Source organism: Chiloscyllium plagiosum, unplaced genomic scaffold (genome assembly GCF_037043375.1).
Source record: "Chiloscyllium plagiosum isolate Xiang-an unplaced genomic scaffold, Cpla_swu_hap1 HiC_scaffold_1, whole genome shotgun sequence".
Classification (NCBI taxonomy): domain Eukaryota; kingdom Metazoa; phylum Chordata; class Chondrichthyes; order Orectolobiformes; family Hemiscylliidae; genus Chiloscyllium; species Chiloscyllium plagiosum.
Window position 1 is genome coordinate 123,688,966 of NW_028270139.1, and position 14,339 is coordinate 123,703,304.

General features: G+C 42.2%; 1 protein-coding gene across 4 annotated transcripts in view; it reads right to left on the bottom strand.

Annotated features, from left to right (window-relative positions):
* nedd4l (NEDD4 like E3 ubiquitin protein ligase) overlaps positions 1 to 14,339 on the bottom strand; it is a 497,553-nt gene that overhangs the window by 275,187 nt on the left and 208,027 nt on the right. For 3 of the 4 annotated variants that reach the window (XM_043678365.2, XM_087990460.1, XM_043677840.2), the window contains one exon: positions 2,966 to 3,004. The exons of the other annotated variant lie outside the window; for it this stretch is intronic. In XM_043678365.2, coding sequence (XP_043534300.1) covers positions 2,966 to 3,004 — 39 coding nt within the window. The remainder of the gene's footprint in view (positions 1 to 2,965; positions 3,005 to 14,339) is intronic. 4 annotated transcript variants of the gene reach the window in all.

Genomic DNA, 14,339 nt, shown 5'->3' on the forward strand with positions numbered 1-14,339 from the left:
ACAGAGAAGGTTGGGAGGAAATCTGATCGAGACATACAAAATCATCAGAGACATAGACAAAGTGGAATGTAAGAACCTTTTCCCAATGGCAGATGTATATAAGACCAAAGGGCACAAGTTTAAGGGTGAAGAGGGAATGGTTTACAGGAGATCGGAGAAAGAACATTTTCACACAGACAGTGGTAAAAATATGGAAAGTACTTCTTGAGATGATAACAGAGGCAGGTATTTTCACAACAATTGAGAACGATTTGTGTAAGCACTTTAAATGTCAGGGCATAGTGGGCTATGGATTAAATGCAGGTAAAGTGAATTAGTGCAGTCTGGTCTTTGTTGATTGGCATAGACAAGATGGTCTGACGAGTCTGTTTCTATGCTGTATGACGCTGTGACAAATCGTGACAGATTTTCAAGTGTTTGGCAAGAGTTAGTACACAAACAGCAGTGTTTTGGATATCTCAAGCTGACAGAAGGCAGAATATGAGAGAACAGCCAGGAATGCATCGAAATATTCAAGTCTGTGTCATCTGTGAACATCTTGATCATACCTCCTATATTTAAATACAATTCATTCACTTATACCACACACAGTGAGGGCCCCAGAACCTAGCTGTATGGAAACAAACCATTAATCACAGAGGCCATCGAGCATTACCTTCTGCTTCCTGCCTCATTGCCAATTTTGGAACCTCATCAACACTCCTGGTCACCTCACAAAACATTTCATCAAATCTGTCAAACATGACTATCCTTTACCAAATCCAAACTAACTATTATACATTATTCCATGTCCTTCCAAGTGCAGATTTGTTTTGTCCCCTGGAAATTTTTCTCATAAAAACATCTCCCATCACCAAGGTTAAACTGACTGACCTGTAATTTCCTAGTCAATTTGTGTCCTCCCCCTTTTAGTTATGGGACAGCAGTAGCAGATATCTGGACCCTCACTTGTGGCCAGACAGAGCTTGAAAATTACAGCCTCACTTGCCTCCCTAAACAGCCTGAAATACATCTCATCCAGGTCTTCAGATTTTGTCCACTTTGATGAACAAGAAATCCGCTGGTACTTCCTATCTATGTTCATCTCTTTGAATATTTTACAATCCTCCTCCCTGTGTCACACTTGTCCAGTGTGAAAAATGACGGAAAATGTTCATTGAGAGCTGCGCCCATATCTTCCGAGGTCCGCACATGGATTACCTCTATGATCCCTAATGGGCCTCAGTCTTTCCCCAGTTATTGCCCTGCTCTTTATATATTTAAAAAGCCTGTCAAGACTTCTTTTTTATGCACTGTCTTTGTATTTGTAATTTCCTTTTTAAAGATTCCCTGCACATTTTATATTTTTCTTGGGTCTTTGCTACATTGAGCCCTCAATATCTGCCATAAGATTATCTTTTTTGCCTTAAATCTGACCATTATGCCCCTTGATATGCAATGTTTTCTACTGAACCCACCATTTGTCTTTACATGAACATATTTGTCCTATTTACACTGTTTCCTCCTTGAATACCTCCCAGTTCACTGATAAAGTTTTATCTGCCAGTAGTTGTTCTTAGTCTACTTGGGCCAAATTGTCTCTTCCCTCAATAAAATTTAGAACTTTTATGCCTGACCAGTCCATGTTCTTTTCCATAACTACCTGAAATCCAACTGAGCTCTGGTTACTATCTCCAAAATGTTTCCCAAAATTCTATACACCTTCAACCTGCCTAGGGTCATTATTAGTTCTGAAACTGACTCCTGCCTTGTTGGGCTTTCCCAGTACTGACTGAAAAAGGTTTCCTCAGTGCAATTTTAGAATTTTGCTCCCTTTCTTCTTGCACATTAAAATGGACTTGTCATGGACTTGTTTGCAACACTATCTAGTCATCTGCCTTATATCTTTCTCAATTTTCTTTTCCATGCTTCCTTGTGCCCTCAAGGAGCTCATTTAACAAAGAACCCACCTCCACCTCCTTTGACCTGTTCCTCTCAAGATTGGAGGGTGGTCAGAGATTGGATGGTAATTTACAGGAATAGAAGAGTGTAAGTTTGTTATTTTGAAGAGTGGTACCCAAGATTAGAGAACCATTAACAATATAAATTAATCATGGAGACTGGAACTCAAGTTGGATGGTCACTATCTCAGTTAATACTGGAGTCATTAAAATCCCCTACCATTACTGCCTTACTTCATATATGATTATATATTTGTTCCCATATCTCACTATCCACCAAGGTGGCCAACAGTCTGACTCAACTTCATACTGTTATCAGAGACTAATGCAATAGGTGGCCACAGATTCAATGTGATCATACTGAAGAAAACAGCTTTCATCTTCCTAACATTTGGATGGGAAAAACTTTTCAACAGTATTTAAAATATTGGAAAAGAGGCTGCGGCAAGTTTGAGCTGCTTTTGTCAGCAAACATGCGGGATCAAGTGCTGGAGGAGGATGGTATGAACAAAGACCACAGAATGGCAGTTTACCTTTGCCAAATCACAAAGGAACACAAAGAAGCATTTCAATAGGGTGCCGAGGGCTGAGGTTTGATTGGAGAGATTCACCTAGAGTTCCATGAACTCCAATTCAGAAAGCAAGAGCAAGGACTCTGAAATGGAAAGGTTGATAAGAGATTGGTGGTAATTTACAGGAATGGAACAGTGCAAGTTTTGAAGAATGGAGAACAAAAATAAATTGAGGGGAGAGTGGCACCATATCCATGATGAGAGAACCATGAACAAAATAGGTTAACCATGGAGAATGAAACTCAGGTTGGATGGGCATCAATCTTGAGGGGAACAGGTCAAGGGAGGTAGAGGTGAGCAAAAGGAAACATGGAAAAGGAAATACATAAAGATAAAAAAGTAGATGATCAGATAGTTCGAATTGTCTTTGCAAACAAGTCCATGAGCTCATCACATTTGCTCTTGAAGGGGAGAATGGAAGGGAGTGGAGAGAGGTTTAAAAATAGTACTTACCCGAAAAAGGAATTCTTCATTCCATTTTGGATTTAAAGTCTGTAAAAGATAATTGTACCCATCAGTTTTATTTCTGGATTTGTATAAAGATAACAAACCTCAAAACTTTGGACAATTCTGTACCAACTTTGGCAATTGGGCCTTGTTTTTAGAATAACTACAATAAGACAGAAACCTGTTTAGACAGTGATTTTCTTGGCTTTTTTTTAGTTTGTAAAATGAAGTCACTTGATTTGAAAAACCAAAATGTTTGAAAATTGCACAGATAAAATATAGTCTTCAGCATAACAAAATTAGACAAAGAACACACTGAAAGGCATGAATCAATGCAGTCGTCCCTCCATTGGCAGTCTCCAAAAGGCCTGTCAAGATACTTGTGCTGTACTTTATGAGCAGCAATTCCAATAATAACTCATAGTGGCTAGATTCTGTCTTGATGGAGATGGTCATCAATATTTTTGTGGCTCATGTTCTACTTGGTATGTGTTGCCCAATCCTGGATGTTGTTGAGATTTTATTGCACATGGACTGCTTCAATATCTGAGAAGTTGTAAACAGTATTAAACATTGAGCAATTATCAATAAGTATTTCAGCTTCTGACCTTACAATGGAAGAAAAGATATAATGAAGCAGCTGAAGAGGGGTTGGGCTGAGATTATAATGCCAAGGAAGTCCTGGAGCAATGTCCTGGAAATAATCTGACTGACTTCCTGCAACCACACCATCTTCCTTTACATTAGGTATGACAATAACTAAGTGGTGAGCTGTTTCTGATTCACACTTCAGCTTTGCTCTGGTTCCTTGATGCCACATTTGGTCATATGGGGCCATGATGTCTCGAGCAGTCATTCTCACTTCACTTCAAGTGCAGCTCTTAGAATCATCGAGTCATACAATACAGAAACAGACCCTTCAGTCCAACCAGGTTTCCTAAACTGAACCAGCCTCATTTGCCTGCATTTGGTCCATGTCTCTCTAAACCTTTCCTATCCATGTATCCATCCAAATGTCTTTTAAATGTTGTAATTGTACTTGCCTCTACCATTTCCTCTCACAGCTCGTCCCACACACTATCCTCTCTGTGGAAAAGTTGTCGCTCAGGCCCTTTTAAGATCTTTCCCCTCTTACCTTAGATTTATACCCTCAAGTCTTTGACTCCCCTATCCTGGGAAAAATTATTCACCTTATATTTGTCTCTCATAATTTTATAATGGTCACCCTTCCGCTTTCAACACTCCAGGGAAAGAAGTGCCTGTCTATTAAGCATCTCCAGTCTTTGTAACACCTTTGAAAATCTTTTCTGCACCCTTTCCTATAGCAGGGTGATAAGAATTACACACATTACTCTAAAAGTGGCCTCACTAATATCTTGTACAGTCATAACATGACGTCCTAACTCCTGTACTCAATGCTTTGACCAATGAAGGCAAGCATGCATTTTGGATTAACAACATAATGAGCCAACAAACCTTGGTGAAACCTAAAATTGAGCACTGATGAGTATTTATTCCTTCCCAAGTGCACTGACATTGATACTTTCCATCACTTTGCTGATGATCGAGAATAGACTGAAGAAGGCTACAGAACTGAGGGATTTAGGAGTATTGTCCATGAATCACCAAATGTTTGCATCTAAGTTCAGCAGGAAAGCAAATGGAATTTTGACCATTATTTCAGAGACAATGTATCATAAAATTAGGGAGGTTTTGTCAAAACTGTACAGGGTATTAGTCAAATAACAGTTGGAATACAGGTAAAGAGTTTTGGGCTTCTTATCAGAGGAACAATATACTGGCATTGAAGGCATTCCAAGAATGGTTCACTTAGCAGATAGCAGGTATGGAAGAAATATCTTACGCACAGAGGTTGAGTAGATTTGGTCCATAGTCATTGGAATACAAAGGAGTGAGAATCAACCTTAATGGAACATATAAGATTCTTTGACAGGGTAGATGTCAAAAGGTTGCTCCCCTTGAGGGAGAGTCTAGGATCTGACAGCACAACCTCACATTAAAGGATCACATATTTATGACAGACATGAAGGATTTCTTCCCTCAGAGTAATGAATCTGTGGAATCCTTTACTACAAAGGGCTGATGAGACTGGATCTTAAATTATTATGACCCCAGGCTATTCCACCTCTCCCTATTCCTCAAACCTCCAACCCTGGCATCATCTTTGTAAATCTTTTCTGAACCCTTTCAAGTATTTTCAAGAGTGGGATAGACAGAGTTTTAGTCAGTAAGGGAATCAAGGGTTTTGGGGAAATGGCAGGAAAATGGAGTTGAGGGTTATCAGAAAACCATAATCTCATTGACTGGCAAAGCAGACTTGATGGGCTGAATGGCAGGGCACAGTGGACAACGGGGACCTAGTAGATGTGGTGGACCTATATTTCCAAAAGGTATTTGACAAACCGACGCACAAAAGGCTGTTGCATAAGATTAAGATGCAATGATATTACAGGTAATGTATTAGCATGGATAGAGGATTGGGAGAAAGTGAGGACGGCAGATCAAAGTCAAAAAGTGTGGCGCTGGAAAAGCTCAGCAGGTCAGGCAGTCCATGTTTCAGGCATAAGCCCTTCCTGATGAAGGGCTTATGCCCGAAACATCAACTCTCCTGCTCCTTGGATGCTGCCTGACCTGCTGTGCTTTTCCAGCACCACACTTTTTGACTCAGGAAACAGGATTGGTTAACTAACAGAAACCAAAGAGTGGAAATAAAGGAGTGCTTTTCTGATTGGCAATCGGTGACTAGTGGTATGCCTCAGGGATTAATGTTGGGACTACAATTATTCACAATTTAAATAGATGATTTGGAGTTGGGGACATTTGGTGTGTCTAAGTTTGCGCATGACACTAAGATGAGTGGCACAGCAAAGTGTGCAGAGGACTGTGAAACTATACAGAGAGACTTAGATAGTTTAAGTGACTGGGCAAAGGTCTGGCAGATGGAGCACAATGTTAGTAAATATGAAGTCATCTATTTTAGTCGGAATTACAGTAAAAAGGACTATTATTAGAATGGTAGAAAAAATTGCAGCATGCAGCTGTGCAGAGGGACCTGGGTGTCCTTGTGCATTGATAACAGAATGTTGGTCTGCAGGTGCAACGTGTAATTAAAAAGGCAAATGGAATTTTGTCTTTCATTGCTAAATGGATTGAGCTTAAAAGCAGGGAGGTTATATTGCAGCTGTATAGGGTGCTGGTGAGGCCACACCTGGGAGTACAGAGTACAATTTTGGCCTCCTTACTTGAGAAAGGATATACAGGCACTAGTGAGGGTGCAAAGGAGGTTCATTAGGTTGATTCCTGAGTTAAGAGGTTTGGCTTATGACGACAGACTGAGATTATATTCATTGGAATATAGAAAAATGAGGGGGGGGGGGGGATCCTGTAGAAACATATAAAATTATGAAGGAAATTGATAAGACAGAAATAGAGAGGATGTTTCCAGTGGCAGGTGAAATTAGGAAAGAGGACATAGTTTCAAAATTAGAGGAGCAGATTTAGGACTGAATTGAGAAGGAACTTCTTCACCCAGAGGGTTGGAATTCACTGCCCAGTGAAGGGATCGAGGCTTCCTCATACACTGTTTTTAAAGCTAAGATAAATACGCATTGAATAGTAAAGGAATTAAGGGTTCTGGTGAGAGGCCGGGCAAGTGGAGCTGAGGCCAGAAAAAGATCAGCCATGACCATACTGAATGGTAGAGCTGACTCGAAGGGCCAGGTGGCCTTCTCCTACTCCTAGCTCTTGTGTTCTTATGCAAGTTTATCATCTTTCCTGTAGTAGGGAGACCAGAATTGAACACAGTATTTCAGAACTGGCATTATCCATGTCCTGTACAGCTGCAGCATGACCTCCCAACTCATATTTAATGCACTGACCAATAAAGGCAAGCGTACCGATTGCCTCCTTCACTATCCTGGATCAGTGGTGCTGGAAGAGCACAGCAATTCAGGCAGCATCAGACGAGCAGCAAAATCGACGTTTCGGACAAAAGCCCTTCATCAGGAATAAAGGCAGAGAGTCTGAAGCGTGGAGAGATAAGCTAGAGGAGAAAGTAGCATAGAGTACAATAGGTGAGTGGGGGAGGAGATGAAGGTGATAGGTCAGGGAGGAGGAGGGTGGAGTGGATATGTGGAAAAGGAGCTAGGCAGGTCGGACAAGTGCGGACAAGTCAAGGGGACAGTTTGAAACTAGGATGAGGTGGGGGAAGGGGAAATGAGGAAGCTGTTGAAGTCCACATTGATGCCCTGGGGTTGAAGTGTTCCGAGACGGAAGATGAGGCGTTCTTCCTCCAGGCGTCTGGTGGTGAGGGAGCGGCAGTGAAGGAGGCCCAGGACCTCCATGTCCTCAGCAGAGTGGGAGGGGGAGTTGAAATGTTGGGCCACGGGGCGGTTTGGTTGATTGGTGCGGGTGTCTCGGAGATGTTCCCTAAAGTGCTCTGCTAGCAGGCCCCAGTCTCCCCAATGTAGAGGAGACCGCATCGGGAGCAACGGATACAATAAATGATATTAGTGGATGTGTAGGTAAAACTTTGATGGATGTGGAAGGCTCCTTTAGGGCCTTGGATAGAGGTGAGGGAGGAGGTGTGGGCACAGGTTTTACAGTTCCTGCGGTGGCAGGGGAAAGTGCCAGGATGGGAGGGTGGGTCGTAGGGGGGCGTGGACCTGACCAGGCAGTCACGGAGGGAACGGTCTTTGCGGAAGGCGGAAAGGGGTAGGGAGGGAAATATATCCCTGGTGGTGGGGTCTGTTTGGAGGTGGTGGAAATGTCGGCGGATGATTTGGTTTATGCGGAGGTTTGTAGGGTGGAAGGTGAGCACCAGGGGCGTTCTGTCCTTGTTACGGTTGGAGGGGTGGGGTCTGAGGACGGAGATGCGGGATGTGGATGAGATGCTTTGGAGGGCTTCTTTAACCACGTGGGAAGGGAAATTGCGGTCTCTAAAGAAGGAGGCCATCTGGTGTGTTCTATGGTGGAACTGGTCCTCCTGGGAGCAGATATGGCGGAGGCGGAGGAATTGGGAATACGGGATGGCATTTTTGCAAGAGATAGGGTGGGAAGAGGTGTAATCCAGGTAGCTGTGAGAGTCGGTGGGTTTGTAAAAAATGTCAGTGTCAAGTCGGTCGTCATTAATGGAGATGGAGAGGTCCAGGAAGGGGAGGGAGGTGTCAGAGATGGTCCAGGTAAATTTAAGGTCAGGGTGGAATGTGTTGGTGAGTCTGCCGAGGACATGGAGGTCCTGGGCCTCCTTCACCGCCACCCCCTCCCACTCTGCCGAGGACATGGAGGTCCTGGGCCTCCTTCACCGCCGCTCCCTCACCACCAGACGCCTGGAGGAAGAACGCCTCATCTTCCGCCTCGGAACACTTCAACCCCAGGGCATCAATGTGGACTTCAACAGCTTCCTCATTTCCCCTTTCCCCACCTCATCCTAGTTTCAAACTTCCAGCTCCGCACTGTCCCCTTGACTTGTCCGAACTGCCTAGCTCCTTTTCCACCTATCCACACCACCCTCTCCTCCCTGACCTATCACCTTCATCTCCTCCCCCACTCACCTATTGTACTCTATGCTACTTTCTCCCCACCCCCACCCTCCTCTAGCTTATCTCTCCATGCTTCAGGCTCTCTGCCTTTATTCCTGATGAAGGGCTTTTGCCCGAAACGTCGATTTTGCTGCTCGTCAGATGCTGCCTGAATTGCTGTGCTCTTCCAGCACCACTGATCCAGAATCTGTTTTCCAGCATCTGCAGTCATTGTTTTTACCTCCTTCACTATCCTGTCTACCTGCGACTCCACTTTCAAGGAACTGAGTTTGCACTCCAAAGTCTTTGTTCAGCAACACTCCCTAGTACTTTACCATTAACTGTATAAGTCCTGCCCTGATTTGCCCAACCAAAATGCAGCACTTCACATTTATCTAAATTAAACTTCATCTGCCACTGCTTGGCACATTTACTCATCTGATCAAGATCCCTTTGTACTTTGAGGTAACATTCTTCGCTGGCTTGACAGACTGAATAGCCTACTTTTGCTCCTATGTCTTATGACTACTAATTGGCTAGGTAGGATTGATAACAGGAGAAAGTGAGGTCTGCAGATGCTGGAGATCAAAGTTGAAACTTTATTGCTGGAACAGCACAGCAGGTCAGGCAGCATCCAGGGAACAGGAGATTCGACGTTTCGGGCACAGGCCCTTCTTCAGGATTGATAACAGTCTTATCAATACTGTCAGCCACAGTTGCATTTGCATATGATCGACTGAACAGGATAGGTTAAGGAATTTTTCCAACTTGTTGATTCTCTCACCACCTGCCTCAAACCTTGTCAAGCAGCTTTGTCCTTTAGCACTCAGCCAGCTCAGTCAGTTGTAACGTTATTGAGCCATTCTTCAACAATGAAATCAATGCGCTTGATACCTTCACTGCATTATACAATTATTGTCCAACAAAAAGAAATACTCTTAAGCTGAGGGAATGGGAAAGGATTTGAACCTGCTAATGTTTGATCTGACGCAATGAGACCTAACGGGGTCTGAAGTTGAGGTCGAGGATTCCAAGGACAACTCTTTGCTGACCATAGACATCTATGATTTGGAGATGCCGGTGTTGGACTGGGGTGTACAAAGTTAAAAATCGCACAATACCAGGTTATAGTCCAACAGGTTTAATTGGAAGCACACTAGCTTTCGGAGCGACGCTCCTTCATCAGGTGGTACCTGATGAAGGAGCGTCGTTCCGAAAGCTAGTGTGCTTCCAATTAAACCTGTTGGACTATAACCTGGTGTTGTGTGATTTTTAACCATAGACATCTATGCCACGATCTCTAGTTTTTTTGTTCTACTAGTGAGACAGGACATACCTAGAAACAGTAATTGTAGTGTCTGGGATGGTCATATTAACCAAATCCTATCTTACAGATCATACTGCTTGCTTCTGGTCTAGTCTTCGTAACTACCTCCTTAATTTTGGCCGAAGCCTGCAAACATTTGGAGGTCAACAAAATCAGTGACAGGGTAGTGCATGCTGTTGTTGTTTCCAGTTTTGAGGTTAATGTTAGATGGTTCACCCAGTTTTGTTTGTTGCAATGGTTTACTTAGTCATTTCAAAAGGGCAATGAAGAGTCAACCACTGAAAAAGCTGGAAAAAGCCCAGAATTCTCGCTGTTTGTTTCAGATTTTCTAGCATTCACAGTATTTTGCTTCTATTAGAAGAGTCAATCACACTGCTATTTTCTGGAATCGCATATCAGCCAGATCAGATAAATATGACAGAATCCTGTTCATAGAGGACATTACAGAGTTTTTAAACTGCATTTTAATTCTAATTTTGTAAACTGAATGCAAACTTCATGGCTATCATGGAGTGTGTAACTGTGACTGTGAGACTGGCAGTTTCACGTAAAGCATGTACAGGGAGGTGGCCTCCACAGGCAACAAATGAATAAGTGACCACCAGAGAAACAGGATGAGGGAGGTCATGCAGGAAAGTCCTATTGCCATTGCTCTGTAAAATAAATATACTGCTTTGGATACTGCTTGGGGAATGGTATCTCGGAGGAATGTATCATCAGCCAAAAGCCACAGTTGGCTCTGCTGCAAGGGAGTTGACGAAGAGGTGTGGAAATACTATAGTAATAAGGGATCAAATACTAAGAGGAAAAGGTGGATGATTATGTGGGTGTAAATGAGACTCTGGGATGGTATGTTACCTCCCAAGTATTGGGCTCATGTTGTCTCAGAGCAGCTACAGGATATTCTGAAGTGGAAGGGTGAACAGTCAGTGGTTGTAATGCACTATGACATAGGTAAGATACAGGATGATATCCTCAAAGCATATCGGGAGTTAGAAAGCAAATTTTAAAAATGGGATCTGAAATAACAGTGATCTCTGGTGCCACATGCTGGTCACAGTAGAAATAGGATACATCAGATGAATGCACAGAGAGATGGTGTTAAAACGAGAGGTTTTCAGTCTCCTCAGGCATTGCGATCAGCTCAGAGAGATGCCACCAGTACAAGCAGCATGAGTTGTACCTGGTTAAGACCAGAACCGACATCCCAGGGGATACGTTTGAGTGTGCAAATAAACTACAATAACAGGGGAAAGTGAACTGAATAGGGAGAGTGGTAATACAGAAATAAGGACAAAAACAAAAGACAGAATGGCAGAGAATTCAAGGACCAGAATCAAGCAGGGCCACAGTAAACAAGACTAAAAGCACCACAAAGACAAGCCTTAAGGTCTTCTAACTTCATGTGCAGAGAATTCACAATAAAATGGATAAATTAGTTCCACAAATACTTCTAAATGAGAATGATATAGTGGAAATACAGAGATGTAGTTGCAAGGTGACCAGGAATGGAGACTGAATATTCAAGGATTTTCAGTTTTCAAAAAAGACAAATAAAAGAGGTGGTGGGGTAGCATTGTGATGAAAAAAAGGAAATGGACATGATTGTAAGGAAGGATATTATCTCTGGTGAAGTAGAATCTATATGGGTTGGGCTTAGAAACACCAAGGGACAGTAAACAATAGTTGGGGTTATATATGGACCCACAAACTGTCGTAATAGTATTGGGGAAAGCATTAAAATGGAAATGAGTGATACAATAAAGGTACAGCAATAATTATGGGCAACCTTTAATCTGCATGTAGATAGGGCAAATAAAATCAGTAACAATATCTTAGAGGAGAAATTTTTGAAGCATATACATAACAGTTTTAGGAATCAATATGTTGAGGGACCAATTAGAGAAAAGACATCCTTGACTGGGTATTGTGCAACAAGGAGGGAATAACTAAGAGTTCTGTGTAGGTCCCTAGGGAAGAGTGACTACAGTAGGATAGAATTTTTCATTAAGATGTAGAATGACAGTTTTTTTGTCTGAGATTAGGGTCCTGAATTTAAATAAAGGAAATTACAATGGTATGAGGCATGACTAGTTACAATAAACTGGGGATCATTATTAGAGGGATGATAGCAGATAGGTAATGTCAAACATTTAAAGAATGCATAGAAGTTAATCATCCCAGTTTTGATAAAAAGTTAATGGGAAAGATGGTCAGACCATGGCTAACAAGTGAAATTAAGGATGGTATTAAATCCAAGAATAACAGAAAACAAATGGCCAAAAAAAACAACAGACCTAATCATTGGAACAGTTAGATTCCAGCAAAGAGAGACAAGGAGACTGATTAAGAGGGAAAAATTGGAATATTAGAGCAAGCTTGCAGGGAACATCTCTTATAAGCTTTTATTATTTCTTTTGCGAAAAGAAAAATGATTAGTGATAACAAGTAGAGATCCTCAGGCAGAAATAGGGGAATGTATAGTAGTGAATAAAAAGATGGCAAACAATTAAATACTTGCCTCAGTTCCATCTTCACAAAGGAAGATACAAATAACATCCAAATTAATGGGAGAACACATGGCACAATTAGATGAAGGAACAGAAAGAAATTAATATCAGAAGGAAAATGCTGTTGGGGAAACTAATGGGATTAAAGGCAGGTAAATCCCCACAGCCTGATAAACTTAATCTAATTCTTCAGGAAATGGCCCCAGAAATAGTAGATATACTAGGTGTCATCTTCCAAAATTCTATTGGCACTAGAACAGTTCCTATGGATTGTAAAGTAGTTAACCTAACCCCACTATTTAAGAAGGGAAGCAGAGAGTAAACAACAAATCAGAGACTGCTTGGCTTGACATGGGTAGTGGAAAAAATGCAGGAATGTTTTGAGGATGGAACTATTAGAGTTGAAAGGAAAAGACATGTGGTTTACTGGATTTTCAGAAGGCTTTCAATGCAAAATTAAAACACACAGGATTGAAGGTCACGTACTGAAATGCATAGAGAACTGATCAGCAGATAGCAAACAAAATGCAGGAACAGACAGGTGTTTTTCTGAGTGGAGTACTTCAGGGATCAGTGAGTGGACCCCAGCTAGTCACAAGATAGATGGTTTAGATTATCAAAGTACAGATCATATCTCCAAGTTTGCAGATGACAAAGAGCTGGATGGAAGCATTCACTGTGAGGATGCAGAGAAGCTGCAGTGCAATTTGTACAAATTAGGTAAGCGAGCAAACACATAGCAGATGCAGTACAAAATGGATAAATGTAAGTTTATCCATTGTGTTAGCAACAAACAGGCAGGAAGCTTATTATTGACACATGGGGACAACAATGTCCTCATCCGCCAAACACTGAAAGCAAGGATGTCAGTGCAGCAGGGCAGTGAAGGCAGCAAATGGTACATTGGCCTTCATTATGAAAGAATTCAAGTACAGGAATTGTTCTCTTGCTTCAACTGTACAGGGCATTAGTAAGACCACAACTGGAGTATTGTGTGCACTTTTGGTCTCCTTATCTTCGGAAGACTGGTCAAACGATTGAGGGAATACAAAGGTATTTTACCAGATGGATTTGTGGGATGGTGGGAGAGATCGAATCTATTAGGACTAAGTTCACTAGTATTGAGAATTATGTGGGGGTGGAACGGTAGTGGTGGTGGAATCTCAAATCTGCGAAATTCTAACAGCATTAGACAGTTACATGCAGGAAGTTCATTCTCAATTATTGAGGAGTCCAGAACCAGTGATCACAGTGTCAAGGGGCAGGCCTTTTAGGTCAGAGATGGTGAGGAATTTATTCATCCAGAGATGGTGGGCCTGTGGAATTCTCCGCCACAGGAAGGTATGGAGACCAATACATGAAAGACTTAGTGGTGTGAGTTATAGGGAGACGTTGGACAAGCTAGGACTTTTTTTCTGAGGGAGCATCTTACAGAGGTGAGTAAGATCATGAAAGGCATGGATAGAGTAGATGCACTCAGTCTTTTTTCCAGGTTTGAGGAACTGAGGACTAGAGGGGAAAGAATAAAAGGGAACCTGACGGGCAACCTTTTTACACAGAGGGTGATATGCATATGGAATGAGCTGCCAGTGGAAGTAGTTGAGGTGGGTAGGTTAACAACATTTAAAAGGCATTTGGACAAATACATGGATAGGAAAGGTTTAGAAGGATATGGGCCAAGTGCACAGAAATGGGGTTAACGTGAATGGACATTTTGGTTGGCGTGGACCAGTCTGGGCCAAAAAGCCTGTCTCTGTGCTGTAGGACTCTATGACTCTGACTTTCAAGAAAGATGGAAATATGATTCTTCGGACTAAGGAGATCAAAAGATATGAGGAAAATGTGAGAACAGGGCACTGAGTTGGATGATCAGCCATGATTATATTTAATGATGGAGCACGCTTGTTGGGCCAAATGGCCTACTCCTGCTCTGATATTCTGTTTCTATCAGCCTTGCCCTCTGGATGACTCAATCAGTAACGTTACCACTACACCAGTGACTC